At 34.1% G+C, this 18,376-nt stretch overlaps 1 protein-coding gene and 1 long non-coding RNA gene across 3 annotated transcripts in view; one reads left to right on the top strand and one right to left on the bottom strand.

Annotated features, from left to right (window-relative positions):
- LOC140614338 (uncharacterized) overlaps positions 1-17,101 on the top strand; it is a 55,032-nt gene extending 37,931 nt beyond the window's left edge. The window contains exons 2-4 of the long non-coding RNA XR_012015240.1: positions 11,835-11,891; positions 12,756-12,803; positions 16,903-17,101. This is a non-coding gene — a long non-coding RNA (uncharacterized lncRNA). The remainder of the gene's footprint in view (positions 1-11,834; positions 11,892-12,755; positions 12,804-16,902) is intronic.
- The window catches only part of TOPAZ1 (testis and ovary specific TOPAZ 1), a 77,978-nt gene that overhangs the window by 3,809 nt on the left and 55,793 nt on the right, over positions 1-18,376 (bottom strand). For both annotated transcript variants that reach the window (XM_072793566.1, XM_072793567.1), the window contains 4 exons: positions 18,075-18,175; positions 15,745-15,910; positions 6,349-6,513; positions 4,892-5,095 (listed from right to left, as the gene is read on the bottom strand). In XM_072793566.1, coding sequence (XP_072649667.1) covers positions 4,892-5,095; positions 6,349-6,513; positions 15,745-15,910; positions 18,075-18,175 — 636 coding nt within the window. The remainder of the gene's footprint in view (positions 1-4,891; positions 5,096-6,348; positions 6,514-15,744; positions 15,911-18,074; positions 18,176-18,376) is intronic.

Below are 18,376 nucleotides of genomic sequence, written 5' to 3'. Positions count from 1 at the left end.
TGGATTTTGTTTTAATGGGATCTGGTCTAAAAGCAACTACATAGATTTGTAATTATTGCCTATCCTGAATTATGAATCCAAAATGTAGGAAAAAATAGAAATTATAATTTGCAGACTTTTCTGTCACACAGATATTTTACTATTTTTGAGCACTTATTTATAGTCCTGTTACAGTTTGTGTAATAAACATTTACTGTTCCTACTCTGTCCGGCATTGAGCTAAGCAATATTTAGATATAAAAATAAATAAAATACATATCTTTCTTATAGGTGCTCACTATTGTAGGTGCTTACTGTTGTAGGTGCTTACCAAATCATGTTCTAAAAATTTTACTTTCAAGGAAAGAGATATAATTTTTCAACTGTTTAGATGATTACAAATGATTTATAGGGAAATCCCCTTAAGTCCTAAGACCTCCAAGCTGTATATAGACAATATTATACTGTCATGTTTTACTGAAACCAATTAAAATCTGTATGTAAACTTTGTTTAAAATGTTTTTAGTTTCTTTAAGAATTAATCTAATGTGGATGTTGATGGTTAATCTCTGAGGACCTATTCAGTGCCAGGAACCTGTGTTAAACATAAACACATAGGTTTTACCTAATTTTAACTGACAGCTTACTACTACCTCTGAAATCAGGTACAGTGACTCCCATATTATAGGTGACGGGGCTTCGGGGATTACCCCAGCCTTGTGACTCCAGATTTTGGATTCCTAAATACTAGGTAGTCAGCCCCACCTCCCTAGGTCACTTCCAAGGACTAACACACCTATCGACTCATTAACATTCCTACTAGCTATTGATAGATAGAATTTACATACACTCTTCTTTTAATTGCTGATCAGAAGAGGAAAACAAAAAATAAGAAACTGAATAGAAATTTAGCAACATTACTTTTTTCCCCTAAAAGCAAATATGAAAAGAAAAATATTCCCGTTTGGTTTTAGGGGAAAAAACATTAACAGAAAGACACACTAATATCTCCCTTCCTCACTTTTCAGCTCTGAGAGAATTTTTAGGTCTAGGGAAAACAAATCAGGAGCATCAGGAAGGGAACTTTACTGTCTGTGGACAGTTTCCTTCTGATTAGTTTGAAAACAAAAAGCAAAGCAAAGCCATAAAGAAAGTGAAAGACAGTTCACAGAATGGAAAACCACCCCTGAAATTCATGTATGTGACATGAGACTTGCAAGGAGAGTATATATGTATCTATATGTGTATTATGTGTATATGTATATATATGTGTAATCTTACAGCTCAAAGAAACCCAATTAAAAAATGTACAAAGAAAAAAAATGGGTAAAGATTTAACAGGCATTTCTCCACAGAAGATACACAAACGGCCAATAAGCACATGAAAAGGTGTTCAACATCATTAGTCATTAGAATCATGCAAAATCAAAACCACAATGATTCACTGTATATCTACCAAGAAAGCTAAAATAAAAAACATAGTGTAGTAAGTGTTGGTGAGGATGTGAAGAAACTGAAAATCTCAAATTTGGGAGGTGGGTATATAAATATAAAATGATGTAGCTTCTTTGAGAAAACAAATTGGCAGTTTCTCAAAATGCTAAAAACAGAGTTATCATATGAGCCAATAATTCTGCTCCCAAAAGAAATAAAAATAGATGTCCACACAAAAACTTATATGTGAATGTTTGCAGCAGTGTTACTCATAATAACCAAAAAGTGGAAACAACTCAAATGTCCATCAAAGAATGGATGGATACATAAATTCTATACAATGGAGTATTACTCCTCAATAAAAAGGAATGAAGTATTTTTTTAATTTTTTATTTATTTATGATAGTCACAGAGAGAGAGAGAGAGAGAGAGAGAGGCAGAGACATAGGCAGAGGGAGAAGCAGGCTCCATGCACCGGGAGCCCGACGTGGGATTCGATCCCAGGTCTCCAGGATCGTGCCCTGGGCCAAAGGCAGGCGCCAAACCGCTGCGCCACCCAGGGATCCCGGAATGAAGTATTGATACATGTTACAACATATTATGCTAAGAACCTAGTCATAAAAAACTACATACTGAATTATTTCGTTTACATGAAATGCTCAGAATATGCAAATCCACACAAATAAAGTAGATTAATTGTTGCCTTGGGCTGGGTCAGTAAGAGGCATCTGGGGAATGCTAATATGTTTAGGATTTCTTCTGGAGGTGCTGAAGATGTTCTAAAATTAGATTGTGGGGGAGGGGCAAGATGGCAGAAGAGTACAGGTCCTCAACTCACCTGGTCCCTAAAATTAGATTGTGGTGATGGCTGCACAATTCTGTGAATATAATAAAAACTAATACACTAATCTACTTTAAATGGGTGAATTTTATGGCATGTGAAGTTATTTCAATAAAGCTACATAAAATATATTTAAAAAAAAACCAAAACAAAGGCATTGGCACCACAGTCTTAACAGTGCCTTCATGAAAAAGCCATATCCCCAGAATCAGGTACTACTAGGGTGATTATAAGGCACTCAAAGGCTTTCCTAGAGTGTTAACTATGTGTGTAGATAAATCTAAAGAGATACCAATGATATTTTAAATGTCAACATCATCAGGAAATAAGATGTTCTAAAGACTGATCAGTGATTGTAAATTATTCATTTCATTCTATAACTCAGGTAGATTAAAAAAAATGAAAATACTGTCCTATATTTCACCTGCATAACTCTCAGAAGTTCACTGCATATGAAACTAGGCACAGATGAGTTTAGATAAAAGAAAAAGTGCTAGTAAAAAAGGTACTGAATTGTACCTTGGCATGAATTGTTTTAACACTACTGAAAAAGAAAAACTCTCAAAATAAATTATGATTAGGGCTGGAAGAATTTGGTGGAAGAACAGGGAATGACTACTAATGTATATGAGGTTTCTTTTTGGCATGAAAATGTTCTAACTATGAATATCTTACCACCACTGTAAATGGGTGAACTATCATGGTTTTTAGTTATATCTCAAAAAAGCTGTTAATAAAAAATTTTACGGGGATGCCTGGGTGGCTCAGAGGTTAAACGTCTGCCTTTGGCCCAGGGTGTGATCCTGGAGTCCTGGGATTGAGTCCCACATCGGGCTCGCTGCATGGAGCCTACTTTCTCTCTCTCCTTATGTCTCTCTCTGTGTGTCTCTCATGAATAAATAAGTAAAATCTTCAAAAAAATTTTTACAAATGATTAAGCTTAGCTGCTTTAATATAGAATCTTATTTTCAACTAACAAATCGAGATTCATAGAAATCTCATTTAAATGTTTCCAAGTTTAGGTTTTGTTCCTGTGGCATATAAAAACACCTTCTAATGGCATGTTCCCCAAACTGCACAATTATTTGGAAAATAAAGAATCCCATTAACATGGATTCTAAAAAGTAAAATTAAGAAGTAATATCAAACAGTACATATATACTTTGCGTGTAATTTCTAGTAATTTGCAGGGAAATAATATAAGGGTTGAAACATAACCACAAAATTGAAGTGAGGTGTTTATGAAAAAACAATTCTACCTTTCCTCTAAATTTGATCATCCTTTAAAAGGATCCTTTAAGTTGTTTTTTTAAACAACTATGCTTTCAAAACTTCTTTTGATAGACCCAGTATATAATATGTATATATGTAACTAAAATGAAAATTTTACCAAATAATACTTAACCTTACTACCTGTAATGTAGGCTAATATTTTCTTTATTTCATTGGGAAAAAAAGTTACTACCTGCTAAACTAATCACAGCTGGTAGTGTGAAAAACACTTCCAGGTTCAGAAAGGTTTTTGTGCTGGTAGGGATGGCTAGGATATTTGGCAAATCTGGCACGGTACTAACACATAGTAGGCACTCAAATGTTTGTCATACACATGGCAGTTGAAATGGGCACCTGGGTGGTTCAGGTCATGATCTCAGGGTTATGAGATGGAGCTCCGAGTTGGGCTCTGTGCTGGGCTCCATGTCCAGAGCAAGGAGGATTCTTTCTCTCTCTTCATCTGCCCCTCCCCCTACTCTCTCTCAAAAAAAAAAAAAAAAAAAATAAAAATAAAAAGAATTGGAAATTTAAGACAAATTACTATAGTAAGGTAGAAAGGATTTTTTTTCTGGATCTAGATTCTACACAAAATTATTTTCCAATTCAAATACCTACAAGGTGGCTGGGACTAGAGAAAGCATTAGTTTTCTAGGCTTACTGATTAGAGAGAAACAACTGTAAATAGATTAACAAAATTCTATTACTAGGAACCATGCAAAAAACTTGTGTATCATGTTCAGGAATGGCAGCCTCTGTACTTCCCATGTGGCCTGCTACATAAATATTCTAACTTACAAAGATCAGGCATATAGCAGGGATGAATAAAATATCTAAATATTCCTTAAACTTCATTCTACCCAATTATTTTACTCCTATATATTTCTAAGCTATGCCAAACTGGTTCAAATGCTATCATTTATTTCTTTTGTGCACCTTCCAGTGGGCATACTAATGTGCAAAGAAATGAAGATACAGTAATTAGAAACAAGAGAAAGGACAGGTTTCTTTTAAATATTTTTTTTTTTTAAGATTTTTTAATCTATTTATTCATGAGAGACACACACAGAGAGAGAAGCAGAGACACAGGCAGAGGAAGAAGCAGGCTCCATGCAGGGAGCTGATGCGGGACTTGATCCCGGGTCTCCAGGATTACGCCCCAGGCCGAAGGCAGGCGCTAAACTGCCAAATCACCCAGGCATCCCCAGGTTTCAAGAGAGCACAAATCTGCGTAGACCACTATATTTGAATGTGTATCAACTTTTGAAACATATTTAAATGCCTAGTCATAAAATTATAAGGCTTCAGGGTTAGAAAATCAAAGTCAAAACTAAAATATCAAATATGTATTTTTAAAATATAACTTACTTTTGTAGTGGGCTCTAGCTTTGAGCCATAAACAACTCCTTCCCAAAGAAGTAATTAATCTTCTGAGAAAGGAGAAATCAATAGGTATGTTCTGTGAAATCATGAATTCTGCTACAGAAGATGACATACCAAGACTGTTGCTTTCTATACAGGCGTCTAGAAGTTTATTAAAAAGAAGGCTATATTGTGAGACCTCCACAGTTTCTGGAAAAAAAACAGATATAATGAAATCGATCGATTTTAGATTCTCCATCTTTTCTCTCTCACTACTTTTCCCTCTGCTCCCCTTGGCACTTTGCTACCTACTATGGGAGTCACAGTCACTAAAATGCATTCATCTTACATATTCTCTAAGAAACAAGTAAGCATTCAACAAAAACTCATTCATTTACTTGTTAACAAAATATAAGAAGCCTGACCAAATATTCCAGAAGCTGCATTAACACCCATTTGTAATCCCACCTGTGTCTGCATCTGCAGGATTTCAAAATGGATGACTTGCATAGTTCTACTTGTGTTGTCCACAGTTCAGGCCTCAGATTTAATTTTCCATGACTAAAAATGAATCATCCCTTCATAATATTCTCTCTCAAATTAAAAACAAATCTTTTATTGGGTATTTCTAGTTCTCTCAATTCCTCATTTAGAAGTCACTTTGGAGACTGCCAAATCTTTTATTCCCTATATTCAATCAATTCAATCTATGACCTACACTTTGGTCTTTATCACTTTATCTGTTAGCATCCTTTAGTGATCCAGACTTTAGTAGGAAATTAATCTCCTTACCTTTTAGTCTCTTCCTAAAAGTCTCCACCAATGGAATTTTTCCTAGAACACTGACTGATAAAACATTCTGATAAAGTGGTAACCTGCCACTCTGAACCCATTACTCAGCTCATTTTGATCCAAGCGCTATTGCTCACATTTCCCCTAACATGGATTCTCTTCCTGCTCATACAAGACCGCAGCATAAGGACTGAAGAGCACTACCTACTACTTTCCATATTAACATTCCCTTTTTTTGAACTTCTCATTTGCTAATTCTTCCATTTATTTCATGTTTCCCTAGTTCCAGGGTAATGGAAACTAAGCTCTATATTTGTATATATATTAAATAATAAAAGAAAAAAGTTTTTTGCATTATTCTAAAGCATGAATTCTTTTACCACATGAAGCTTGCTGGGGGCATTACTGTTTGCTGCTGATAGGGAAAGGGGACTGATGAAAGCACTGGGGAACTGCTGACAACCCAAAATTAAGCACCTCTGCTTTAAACAAAACAAAATAAAGCAAAACAAAACAAAACAAAAACCAGAAAAGCATATTCAATTTACAGAGAACACATTTTGTGGAACACAATTTCATTAAAAAAATATATGCTCAACCAAAATACGTGCAGAATTGTTTCTTATTTAAACACCGGGTGGACAAGAAATTGAGATCTTTAAAAAACATACCTTGAGAATTTTGAAAACCTGGTAGATTTTGCAAAACTTCAAATGTCTGTCTGTAAAGGCTCTTGGCTAAGATTTCATGTGCAATTGTACAGAGCAGATTATGTCGATTGAGTACATCCAGTCTATCACAAGGCCACAGTGGTGTACTGATGATCCATTCAGACTCTTCCAAAAAGAATAAAGTACTAATACTTTACCTATGTAAATTACACTTAAAAATATAATCACACTTGTTTTCAAATATGTTAAGTATCAAGACTTGAGTATGTGTTCAGAAAAGCTAACAATGACTCAAATTTATTAGAAACAGCTTATATAATGATGATCACCATCCTAAGGAGACGCAAACCAATGAGCACTCATTTTTAAATTAATTCATTTTTCTAAGTATACTAATTAGTTATTGATTAAGTTAATGTTTATTTTTGCATGAAAATAATGTTCTCATATTATTTGTTATAATGTAAAATATTTTTTGTGTGGACAAGTTCAACATTTTACAAAACAAATAATACATAATTTAGGGTGTCTGGGTGGCTCAGTAAGTTAAGCATCTAACTCTTCATTTCAGCTCACATTATGATATCAGGGTCCTGGGATGGAGACCTGCATTGGGCTCTGTGCCCAGTACAGAGTCAGCTTCAGAGTCTTTCCTCCTCTATCTGCTGCTCCCCCTGCTTGTACTCTCTCTCTCTCTCTCAAATAAATAAAGGGGTGCTTGGGTGATGCAGTTGGTTAATCATCCAAATTCTGGTTTTGGCTCAGGTTGTGATATCAGGATCATGAGACTGAGCTTGGTATTGGGCTCCATGCTTGGCGTGGTGTCTGCTAAAGTTTCTTTCTCCCTCTGCCCCTTCCCACACTCATATTCTTTCTCTCTCCCTCTAAAATAGATAATCTCTAAAAAATAAAATAATAAATAAAATCTTAAAAAATACACAATTCAATTAGGTTTGGTATTTTGGGGAACAGCTTTCCTCCCAATTTCTTAAACAATTTTTATTATGAAATATTTGATATGTACAGAATACCTAATGTACATAAGTTATAAAAACATAATAATGAACTTCTATGTACCCTTCACTCAACTTAAAAAAAAGAATATTCCCTATAATGTTGAAGTTCCTTAATTTCTGCCCTGATTTTCACATTGAGAAAAGCAATAAGAGACTGTAATACAGAACACTGAGGTGCTAAAATATTAGAGATGTTAATATTTTATCATTTACTTAATTCCCTCAATCATCATACATAAGGCACATAAATGAAACGTTGCTATATGACACTTAAATTATATTCCTTTTTAAGTGGGCTAAGTGAAGGAGTCACGTATTCTTTTTATTTTGTGGCCTTCCCAGCACAGTGAACATAATAAGTATTAAGGAAAGATTTGGTAATTCACATATATAATGCCAAAATAAAGCCTTAACTATCCCATATAACTTTAAAACAGGAGCTTGCTTTTAAATTACTAGAGTCCACTTGATTGACTGACTGACTTGCCTTAGAGTATGTGCTATGCAATGTTTTACAAATATTAGTGCTTTATGATTATTAGCTCATTTAAACAGATACTCTAATTTACTCCCAAATTTGCTTAAATTTTACTATACAGAGGAATTTAAATGAACTTGCTATCCTCTGAAAGGCTATATCTGTTAAACATAATTCCATTTGCCCCCATAATTCCCAAAAGTAAAATCACTATTCCTTATAAACGGAATTTTATTTTTATCAAGTAAGTTCAATTATTTTTGGTTAAACATCTATCTGGTAAATATGTCATATATATAAAAAGTAGACTATGTGGCCTTTTTTAATAACAATTGCATTATTCTTCTTTATTTAGTACTCATTTTTTAAATTATTAAGGTGGGAATAATGGTAATATTTTTTGAAAGATGGTATTTCAGGAGATTCATTTTGAAATCTTACCAAATTGTGTGGCTATTTTTACAAAACCTGAGTACGTTGGCCATTTTATGAACCAAAGTTTGACTGAAACTGGTCATTGGGAAGTCATTTGGAATTAATAGCTTTTAACTCATCCACCCCATTCACAATTCCATCACTTTCATGAAAATTTAGTAAGAATTCTTATGAGAATTAAACTTTCAAAAGCAAAAACCAGTTTATACATGTACTTGATACCTAGTTTTACTGTTATATAAAAGTTCTCATCCCCATTAATTCTCATGTTTTTCTCTGTTCCAAGGTTGGGAGTATTTTCCATTTGTCTAAAAAAAATCTCCAAGTACAAGCAAATTTTCTGTAATATCAATTCTTTACTTACCTCCCACATATGCTTATTCAGTCTTTACTGATGCAAGATTTTGAATATAGGGCACTAAGAATATAAAGACTATTAAGATGACCTGCAGTGAATGAACTTCCAGGCTAGTGAGACTATTAAATAATTATCCTTTACCATAGTGAGTACTGCATATATCATAAGGAAAATCTAAAGGATACCTTTCTCCCTTTAATATATATTTAATATAATCCCAATCAATTTCCTATAGCACTCTATGAAAAACTGACTCAATAACTCTGAAATTAATCCAAAAGAATAACCACTTGAAAATGTAAATAACAGTTTTGGAAGAGGAGTGAAGGTGGTCTTGCCTAAATAGGTATTATCACATATTCTAAAGCTACAATACCTTAAAAGAGTTTGGCATTACCACAGAAACAGAGATCCCTGGGAGAGGAGGCAAGTACAGAAACAGACCTAAGCAGATACAAGATTCTAACCTATAATAAAAGTGTTATTTCAAATAAGTGAGTGAAGGGTGAGTTGGGACATTTTGGGGAAATAAATAAAATTACATTCCCACATTATATCAAAATTTAAAGCTGGTAATTAACCAAAATTTTTGAAAAACATATGGATAAATATATAATTCTGAGATCACTAAAGACTGCCCAAAGCCCCAAAGCATGATACAAAACAAAAATTAACAATAATTTAAAAAGCAGAAACAGACCCATAAATACTGAAAATAAACTGTTTATGGGGAGAAGATAGACAAAACAGTGAAGGAGAGGGGGAGATACAGTCTTCTCAAGATGGAATGAATAAGTCGTGGGAATAAAAGGTAAAGCACTGGGAATATAGTCAATAAGTATTTTAATACGTTGTATAGTGACAGATGGTAGCTATGCTTGTAGTGAACATAAGCATAAAGTACAGAAATGTTGAGTCACTATGTTGTACACTTGAAACTAATGTAATATAGGGTGTCAGCATTACAAAAAAAAAGAATATTAAATCAATAAAAAGTTATACAAAAAAGAATACTTAAACAAAAAGTAGTTCACGTTTAAGTAGAAAAAAATGTCAGGCAGGCAAAAGAAAAACAAAAATGCAAAAATATCAAAGTTAATGGAAAATGAAAGCTAAGAAGAATATTTGCAAATATCCAGCGGATCAAGGACTACTATCTTTAATATGTAGAACTATCATAATATTAAAGGACATAATTTATAGTATGATATTTCCTAAGTGTGATATATATATATATAACATATATACACATCATATATATATATATATATATATATATATATACACACACACATTATTGATGGTAAGTACCTGCACTGATTTTTAGGTTACATTATAATTTTAATGATTATTTGTGTATTATAAAAATAGAAGAGCTCATTAAGCATAAAAACCACATTAAACTGGTGACTTCATAGATATTATTGTTCAGGATAAGGCCAAATTGGTTGATTACTTTTAAAGTAATGTTTATATTTTGGGGCACCTGGGTAGCTCAGTTGGTTGAGCAATCTGACTCTTGATTTTGGCTTGATTGTGATCTCAGGGTCCTGGGATCAAGCCCCACATTGGGCTCTATGCTCAGCAGGGAGTCTTCTTGAGATTTCTCTCTTCTTCTCCCTCTGCCCCTTCCCCTGGTCATGTGCACTGTCTCTCTAAAATAAATCTTTAAAAAAGTATTTAAACAATATAAACGATCACTATAAAAAACTAAAGCAAAACAGAAATGTACAAAGATGAAATTAACAAAAATCTAACATTCCATCACTGAAAATGCACAGTGCTCACATTTGATGAAAATTATTTGGGAAAGAGGTGGTAATGACCTATAATATTGTCTATGCCTACATAGGTAGGTATAAGTGAAACAGTTATATGAAAACAGACTGAAGATGATGGCCTGGTCTATCACAACACGGTGCTGAACAGAGCCATCTACTGGTTGCAAATGAAGATAATACAGTTTTTCTTAAATATTAACATTGTTTATATACTTATATTAGTACTGCAGTGACAGTCAGTCACTGGTCTAGGTTATCAGGCTAACCTTTATACTAAATTTCCTATTATAAAAAGATTAACATTTTTCTAAACAACCAACCAACCGCCCCCCCAAAAAAAACCACATACAAACATATATGCTTTAAACAATTACAGCCTACAATAAAGATGGACCTTGAGAGCATTATACTAAGTGAAATAAGTGAAAAAGAGAAAGACAAATACTGTATGATCTCACTTATATGTGGAATCTTAAACACAAACTCTAGAAAAAGTGATTGAATTTGTGGTTACTAGAATAGGGGTTGGAGGTAGAGAAATGGACAAAAGTGGTCAAAAGGTACAAACTTCCAATTATAATATAGGAGATGTAATGCACAACATGGTAATTATCGTTAACTGCTGTATGACATCTAGGAAAGTTGTTGAGAGTAGATCCTCAGAGTTCTCATCTCAGGTTAGATTTTTCTTTTTTTCTATCTATAGGAGATAATGGTTATTAACTAAAATTATTGTACTAATCAAATCACAATATATATGTTACTATTCTATACTCCTTAAACTTATACAGTGCTCTATGTCAATTATATCTCAATAAAACTAGGAAAAAATCTAAAACCAAAACTCTGGACATTTCCTCCCTAGGAAGGTACAAAGATAGTTAAAGGAAGAAAATCCATAAGTAATGCATTAAAAAAATGGTGATGCTTATAGCACTGGTTAACAAACTAGGGGAGTGACGTGAGGGAGTGTAGTTTACAGACATAAGGGGAGGTGTGAGAAGTCCCAATGAGTTGTAGGGCAGTGATCTTCAAAGTGAGGTCCCCAGACCAGCAAGAGCATCAGCAACATCTGAGAAATTATAAAAAATGCAAATTCTCAGGACTCATCGCAGACAATGATTCAAATGGGGATAGGCCAAGCCATTTGTGTTTTAACAATCTTCCTTCCGGGTGTTCTGATGGTCAGCTTTGAGAACCATTGTCTTAGACTTACAAAAACAAGATCAGAATCACCATCTTGCTCAGGTGGCTGACCAGGTTAGATCTGGGTCTGTTTGTACTTCTGCTCTAGTTGCAATTTTATGAAGTCCGTTTAGAGGAAAGGCTAGGGAAACAATAGCACTGTTATAGGGCTTAGAAATATGGACTCTACAATCAGAACTAGATTGGAATTCTTCCTTCATCTTTATTTGCAGTGTGATCCTCTCTGAACCTATGTCTCCATTTTGGGATACCGTCACCCACCTCCTAAGGTTAGTATTGGTAAGATGAGATGACACAAGTAACACACTTAGCACAATGCTTGGTATATAGCAAATACTCATATTATTATTAAATCAATAATGAAGAGAAAGATTAAAATTTGAAAAAGACCAAGAACATGAACTAGTAATTTACAATGTAAAGTAAAGCGGCAAACATTACTTTTCTCTATAAGACTAGCAAGGAGATAAGAAAACTAATATTTGAAAAATAATACTGGTGAGGGTATTTCATAACATGCATCTTCACACACTGTAAGACTATAATTACTGTAACTTTTCTAAAGGTGTAGAGTGCTTTTCTAACTTTTCTAAAGGTGTAGAGTGCTGAGTGGACTCAAAGAGGTGAGACCTGGAATGGAATGTACTGGTAGCTAAATTAGGGATTGCATAACTGGAATGTACTAGTCTGTTTGATAACTAAAAACCATAACTTTGGGCACTAACATGTGGACTGTTCATATGTAACTGAGACCCCCTAAGAGGACAATGTCTGTAATAGTTCTTTAGGATTTTCTTACAAAGGGAGGCTAATAAACTCAAAATAATGTGACACAAATCTGAATGGGAATAAGAGCAAATCTACCAACATTTACCAAAAAGCTTTAGCCTTTATCCCTATTCTGTAACACAGTAATTCCATCAGAATTTATCCTCAGGATGTAATATTACCAGAGATGTTTAGCAGGGATTACTGTTTATCATAGACATCTGAAAACAAAGTAGACCAAGAAATATTTATGTATCCATAGAAATATTTATGTATTTATATTTATATAAATAAATATTAATTCACAAGATAGGAAACCTTGCATTCTATTAAGTGATGTTGTAGAAAAATACTTCTTTTCACAGAAAGATGTCCATAAAAAGACTGTTCCTGAAAAAGAATGCAAGGTACAGGTATGTATAGTAACATGAAAGTGATTAACAGTCATTTCTGGGTAGACTGAATAAGGAATTTCTATCATCAGTTTTTCTTCTGTAACTTTTCTTATTTCTTGATAATGAATATATATTACTTATATTAAGGCAATAAAATTTATTTTAAAGTACAAGAGCAGCTTCTCAATAAATGGCAGAACTTTTTAGAAAATGTATATTCTAAAGAGTTAAGACACTCTTCAGTCTCCAAATGATCATTATATAAATTATGGTTTTAAGGCTCTTTTTTATGCTGGTAAGGGGAGAAGGCAGGAATCTCTTGTTCATTTGCCAAGATACAAGATACAAGTGCTGAGAAAGTGTTTTAAATGTCAAACTAAAAAGCCAAAACAATAGATTTATTCTCATCATAAGTCTGCCACTCACTAAATTGTGTAAAATATTCTGCATTTCTCAAGCATGGCTAATGTATAACCCCCTCCCATAAAAAAGTCTAGAAGATAAGAAGTATACACTTTTTCAAAAGGAAAAATATAGAAAAAACATATGTAAAAGTCCTCCAAGACCGATTCCTCTTCTCAGAAGCAGCCACTATAATTTGTTTCTTGTGCATACTTTTACAAATATTTTAAGGGTATGTATCCATATTACTTATTTTTGTTACAGTGCACACTGTTCTGCACATTCGTTTTGTCACCTGGCAACAGATCACTCCAGTATCTGTAGATCTGCTTCATTCTACTCCATCATATGACTAGTGCACAGTTAGTTAACTGATACTCTTTTAATGGATATTTAAGTTATGTGGAATCCTTTTTGATCACTGTTGATGGTAAATAAAAGATTCTAGGTAACTTATAGTTCCTACCCCTGTGTTTGTAGGAGAAATTCTTAGGAATAGAGATGATATATAAAAGGAAATATACACTCTTAAATTTTGACAGATATTTAGCCAAAAGCCCCTAAAGACAATGTATATGAATGCCTATTTTTCTATACTCTCATGAAAAGTGTATCACTAAACTCTTACTTTGCTAGTCTGACAGGTGTTTTGTAATTTTAATATGTATTTCTCTTATTATGAGTATTACTCTAGATTATTACAAGTGAGATGAAGACCTCTGTATTTCCTTTCTTGAGAAAGGTCCATTTACTGCAATTCCGGAGAGAAGTTAGCATACTTCTGTGTGCCCTTCTCTTGAAGAAGTAAATTTTTATTTATGCAAGTGACCTTTAACTGAAATAGTCCTTGCAAAAGAGAACCCTGTGTTTATAACTTATATAATTTTTAAAGATAACACTGAAATTGTAAAACTTTAAAATCTCCCTAGACCATCCCATACCCCTCCCACAAACTCTCCTTCAAGTTCTAGTCTGAGGGCACCCTGGGTGGCTCAGCGATTTAGTGCCACCTTCAGCCCAGGGTGTGATCCTGGAGACTGGGGACCCAGTCCCATGTCAGGCTCCCTGCATGGAGCCTGCTTCTCTCTCTGCCTATGTCTGTGCCTCTCTCCGTGTCTCTCATGAATAAATATATAAAATCTTAAAAAAAAAAAAGTTCTAGTTTGAGAAAGACTAGTTTTGCCAGAAATTTTAGGCTATAGTTTCCTGTCACAAAGTGCCCCAACTAAGTTTTACCAACAATTTTATCCTTTCCATTTCTTGCCACATCTCCTAATAACAAAGGTTGGCTTACATTTTGCTAATTTCTATTTTTGTATTTCATTTATTCTTCCTTATTTAGCAAACTTCACTTGCTATGTTTGTTAAATTGAAGAAAAACTTTCTCACCAGGCTTGATCCTCAAGTCCACTCACAACCTCTGTATTCCATAAACTCTCATCCCTGAACAAAGTATTATATATGTAATGATTCTATATAAATACTAGATATAAATTATGTATTCATACATATATATGAATATATATGGGTGCTGGTATATGTGTGTGTTAGTGTAAAGGTCATATATTCCATCTTCCCACCTAAATCCAGAGATTCTTGAGGTTTCTTCACTGTTATCTCATTTTATCAAATAAAATCTGCCTGATGTTTCAAGTAGCCAGAGCCACCACAATACTGCATGCTGTTACCAGTGTGCTAAATTTTTATTTACTTCTGTAAGTTTATTTATAGAAAACTAATAACCATAATTGCTTCTGCTGGCTTAATTTCATTGTAATTTCTGCTAGATGGATTGACTTACTAGGGAAGTAAGCTTTACTTATCTTGCTTTAAAGTCATGTTTGCCTGTATGTACAAAGACAAGAGTTTATGCCAAGTATAATATGGATCTCCCTGTCTCAGCAGCTAAAGCCTGGGCTCTGAAGCTGGACTGTTTGGGTTTGAATCCAGCCTTCATTTCTTACTTGTTATATAAGCAACTGGGCAAGTTGCTTGATGTCTTTGACATTTTTTATTTAAAAAAAAAAAAGGAGCAAGTTATACTAATTCTAAACTCATAGGGTTTCTATAAAGATGAACTGAGATAATCCAGGTAAAGCATTTTGCATGGTGCCTGGGTCAAAGTAAGATCTAGCTTCTCAACCAAAGGTCACAAAATTTTTTCTTTAAAATGAAGTTAACCGGGATCCCTGGGTGGCGCAGCAGTTTGGCGCCTGCCTTTGGCCGGGGGCGTGATCCTGGAGACCCGGGATCGAATCCCACGTCGGGCTCCCGGTGCATGGAGCCTGCTTCTCCCTCTGCCTGTGTCTCTGCCTCTCTCTCTCTCTCTCTGTGACTATCATGAATAAATAAATAAAATCTTTAAAAAAAAAAAATAAATAAAATGAAGTTAACCTTCTCTTTTCATTTTATACAAACAACAACCATCTTTCCTACCCACATGATCACTAGGGTTTAGTAGGGCAAACTACCACCCAGAATTCAACATCAACATAAGGTAATTACACAATCAAGAATTATAACAAATTATGTTATGCTTGCATACATCATAACTTACCCCTCAATACCCAAATGGCACCATCTAGGCTTCCACTTTTTAGAAAAATTTCTGCTGCAATATTCACAATTTGACATCTTGGTGCTAACTTCTCAGGCCCTGTAAGTCCTTTTAAACTTGTAAAATGTATTTTTAATTCATATAGTTTATCTAAGACTTTCCTTCCCTGGAGTAAAAATAAAGAACACTAATTTAGTATCATGCATTTAAAGTATCAAAGAGATGTAAAATCATTAATTATACAGAACTCAATTATCCAATTTGAATCATCCTTCTAGAAAATGGTTCTCAAAAGACTCTTTCCTTAAGCCCCCTCCTGATTAGCCACACAGAAGACAGGGAAGGGGAGAAAGCAGGGCTTTGCCTCTGACTAATCCTCACCCTGCTGAGCCCCTTTTCAAAGGTTTTTATACCTGTACTTGCCCTAAAGATTTCATTTGAAAAAGGAATTTCGTGCCGTAATATGGAAAACTATTGATTTTAAGTTTTGCACTTCTGTTAATCACCCTAAGAGCCAAGAGTGAGAGAGAGTGAAAATCAAGATGATATCTTATTAAATTTACATAAAGAAGGATAGTGGGGGGAAAAAGAATAAAACTGCTGGCTGAAAATTGTTTTTTGATTCAATAGACTAATTATTTCACATAGTCTACATAAAGATTATCTCTAGTCTAGACATCAGAAATTAGATATATATTATTATTTCATATCAAGGGTCAGCAAACTTTTTCTAGTTTGACTCCACAGGTCACATGTGGTCAAGCTATACATTCTTTTTTGGTTGTTGCTGTTTTTATTTTCTAACTCTTTAGAAATGTAAGAAACATTCTTAGCTCTTGAGATGCACAAAAACAGGCTAGAGGTCAGATTAGGTCTTTAGTCTGTAGATCCTTGTCCTACATTATATTCTATGATAATTGAGTCAGATGCATATTGCGATATCAAGGTACTTTCAAGTTGATTACAGAAATGAGTGCATTTTTAAAGACATAGCTCTAGCTTAATTTTAATGGTTTTATTTTTGTGTTCAAAAGGTTAACTAAAAAACATCATACTAAATAAAATAAGACAGTGAAAAATTTAAATTATAATACAGGTACAAACTTACCAGCCTCTTAAGAAATAATAATAAAATTAACACATACTCTAAATTTTCAGGGATCCCTGGGTGGCTCAGAGGTTTAGCACCTGCCTTCAGCCCAGGGCGTGATCCTGGAGTCCTGGGATTGAGTCCCGCATCGGGGTCCCTGCATGGAGCCTGCTTCTCCCTCTGCCTGTGTCTCTGCCTCTCTCTCTCTCTCTCTGTCTTTCATGAATAAATAAAATCTTTAAAAATAATAATAATAGAAATAAAAATTTCAGCAAATCTTTGTCGAAAAGAATTTGTTATGTTGTCCTCAATTTCTCAAGCACTAAATATCCAAGAAATTAATGCTATGATGAACCTTAAGCTAAACTGTGAGACCAGGGACAAGGTACATTCTGCTTATCCCAGGCCTACCACACAGTAAGTGCTAACCTCTTGACCTTGGAGACTGGAGACCTTATGTATAAGGATTCTGTTGCTGTTTTGTTTAATTAAAAAAAAAAATCAATGAATTTGTATAGTATGAATGACCATGGACTTAAATGTTATTGAACGTATTCAGTTATGAAATAACCTTTTTATAAGAAGAAGGAAGTAACGAAAGATACATTATAATAGCTGATTCAGTACTGACTCTCAACTGCTCCATCCATCCCTCAGCACTTAATTCTATTTTAGATTTTCCTGTTCTCTACTTTATTTCACTTTATTGAATCTATAACCACCTGCTACATCAGGGAAATCTAAAAAATGGTAGTTCAGGATGGTCCAGAATAACTAGACCACTTCTATGGTGAGCTAAACCTCAAAGGTAGATATCAAGATACATGGTATATAGTGTTCAAGACCATTCTAGGAGATGATTTTTAATGAGTTATGTTAATTGTGAATTCCCTGGGTTCATCTTAAAAAAGGTGTCTTGAACTTTTGCAAAATTATAACGTTATCAATATATAGGAGGTAGCAAAATTCTCTGTTGAAAGTTGTTTCAAATAAACGATACTTAGCATAGCTTCCTAAGTGCTCCCAAACTGAGATTCTTCAGGGTAGCTGGCCTCATGCTACTACCTTTCCACATCTGCCTAATACACTACCTAATAATTCACTTACTAGTTTGGGACTAATTTTGTCACTTGTAACAATTATTAGCAAATTTCTTACTTGCAGGGTTAACTATATCCTGTTAAAAAATGTAAGATTAACACTCTCTGTACCAAGCCAAAACGAAAATTTAATGACATACCTTGGACCACAGCAACAGCTTGTGATAGAAGTACATAGCACTGATTCCAATTCTTCCCAGCAAAGTTTTATCGACTTCACTAATTTGTGGATCTTTGCTAACTGAAACACAAAGTAGGCATGTGGAAAAAAGTGAAAAAGTAATTTAAAATTGCAGCAAAGGCAAATTAATATGAAATTACTGATACTAGAACAAAGACTAATAAGTGTGTTGACAAACCACAGCCTATAAGGACAAATCTGGCCTGTGTCCTGTTTTTTGTACAGCTTGTGAGCTAAGAATGGTTTCCCTATTTTTAAAGG

The sequence above is a fragment of the Canis lupus genome, chromosome 22 (genome assembly GCF_048164855.1).
Source record: "Canis lupus baileyi chromosome 22, mCanLup2.hap1, whole genome shotgun sequence".
NCBI lineage: Eukaryota > Metazoa > Chordata > Mammalia > Carnivora > Canidae > Canis > Canis lupus.
This window is presented reverse-complemented; position numbering and strand designations above follow the sequence as displayed.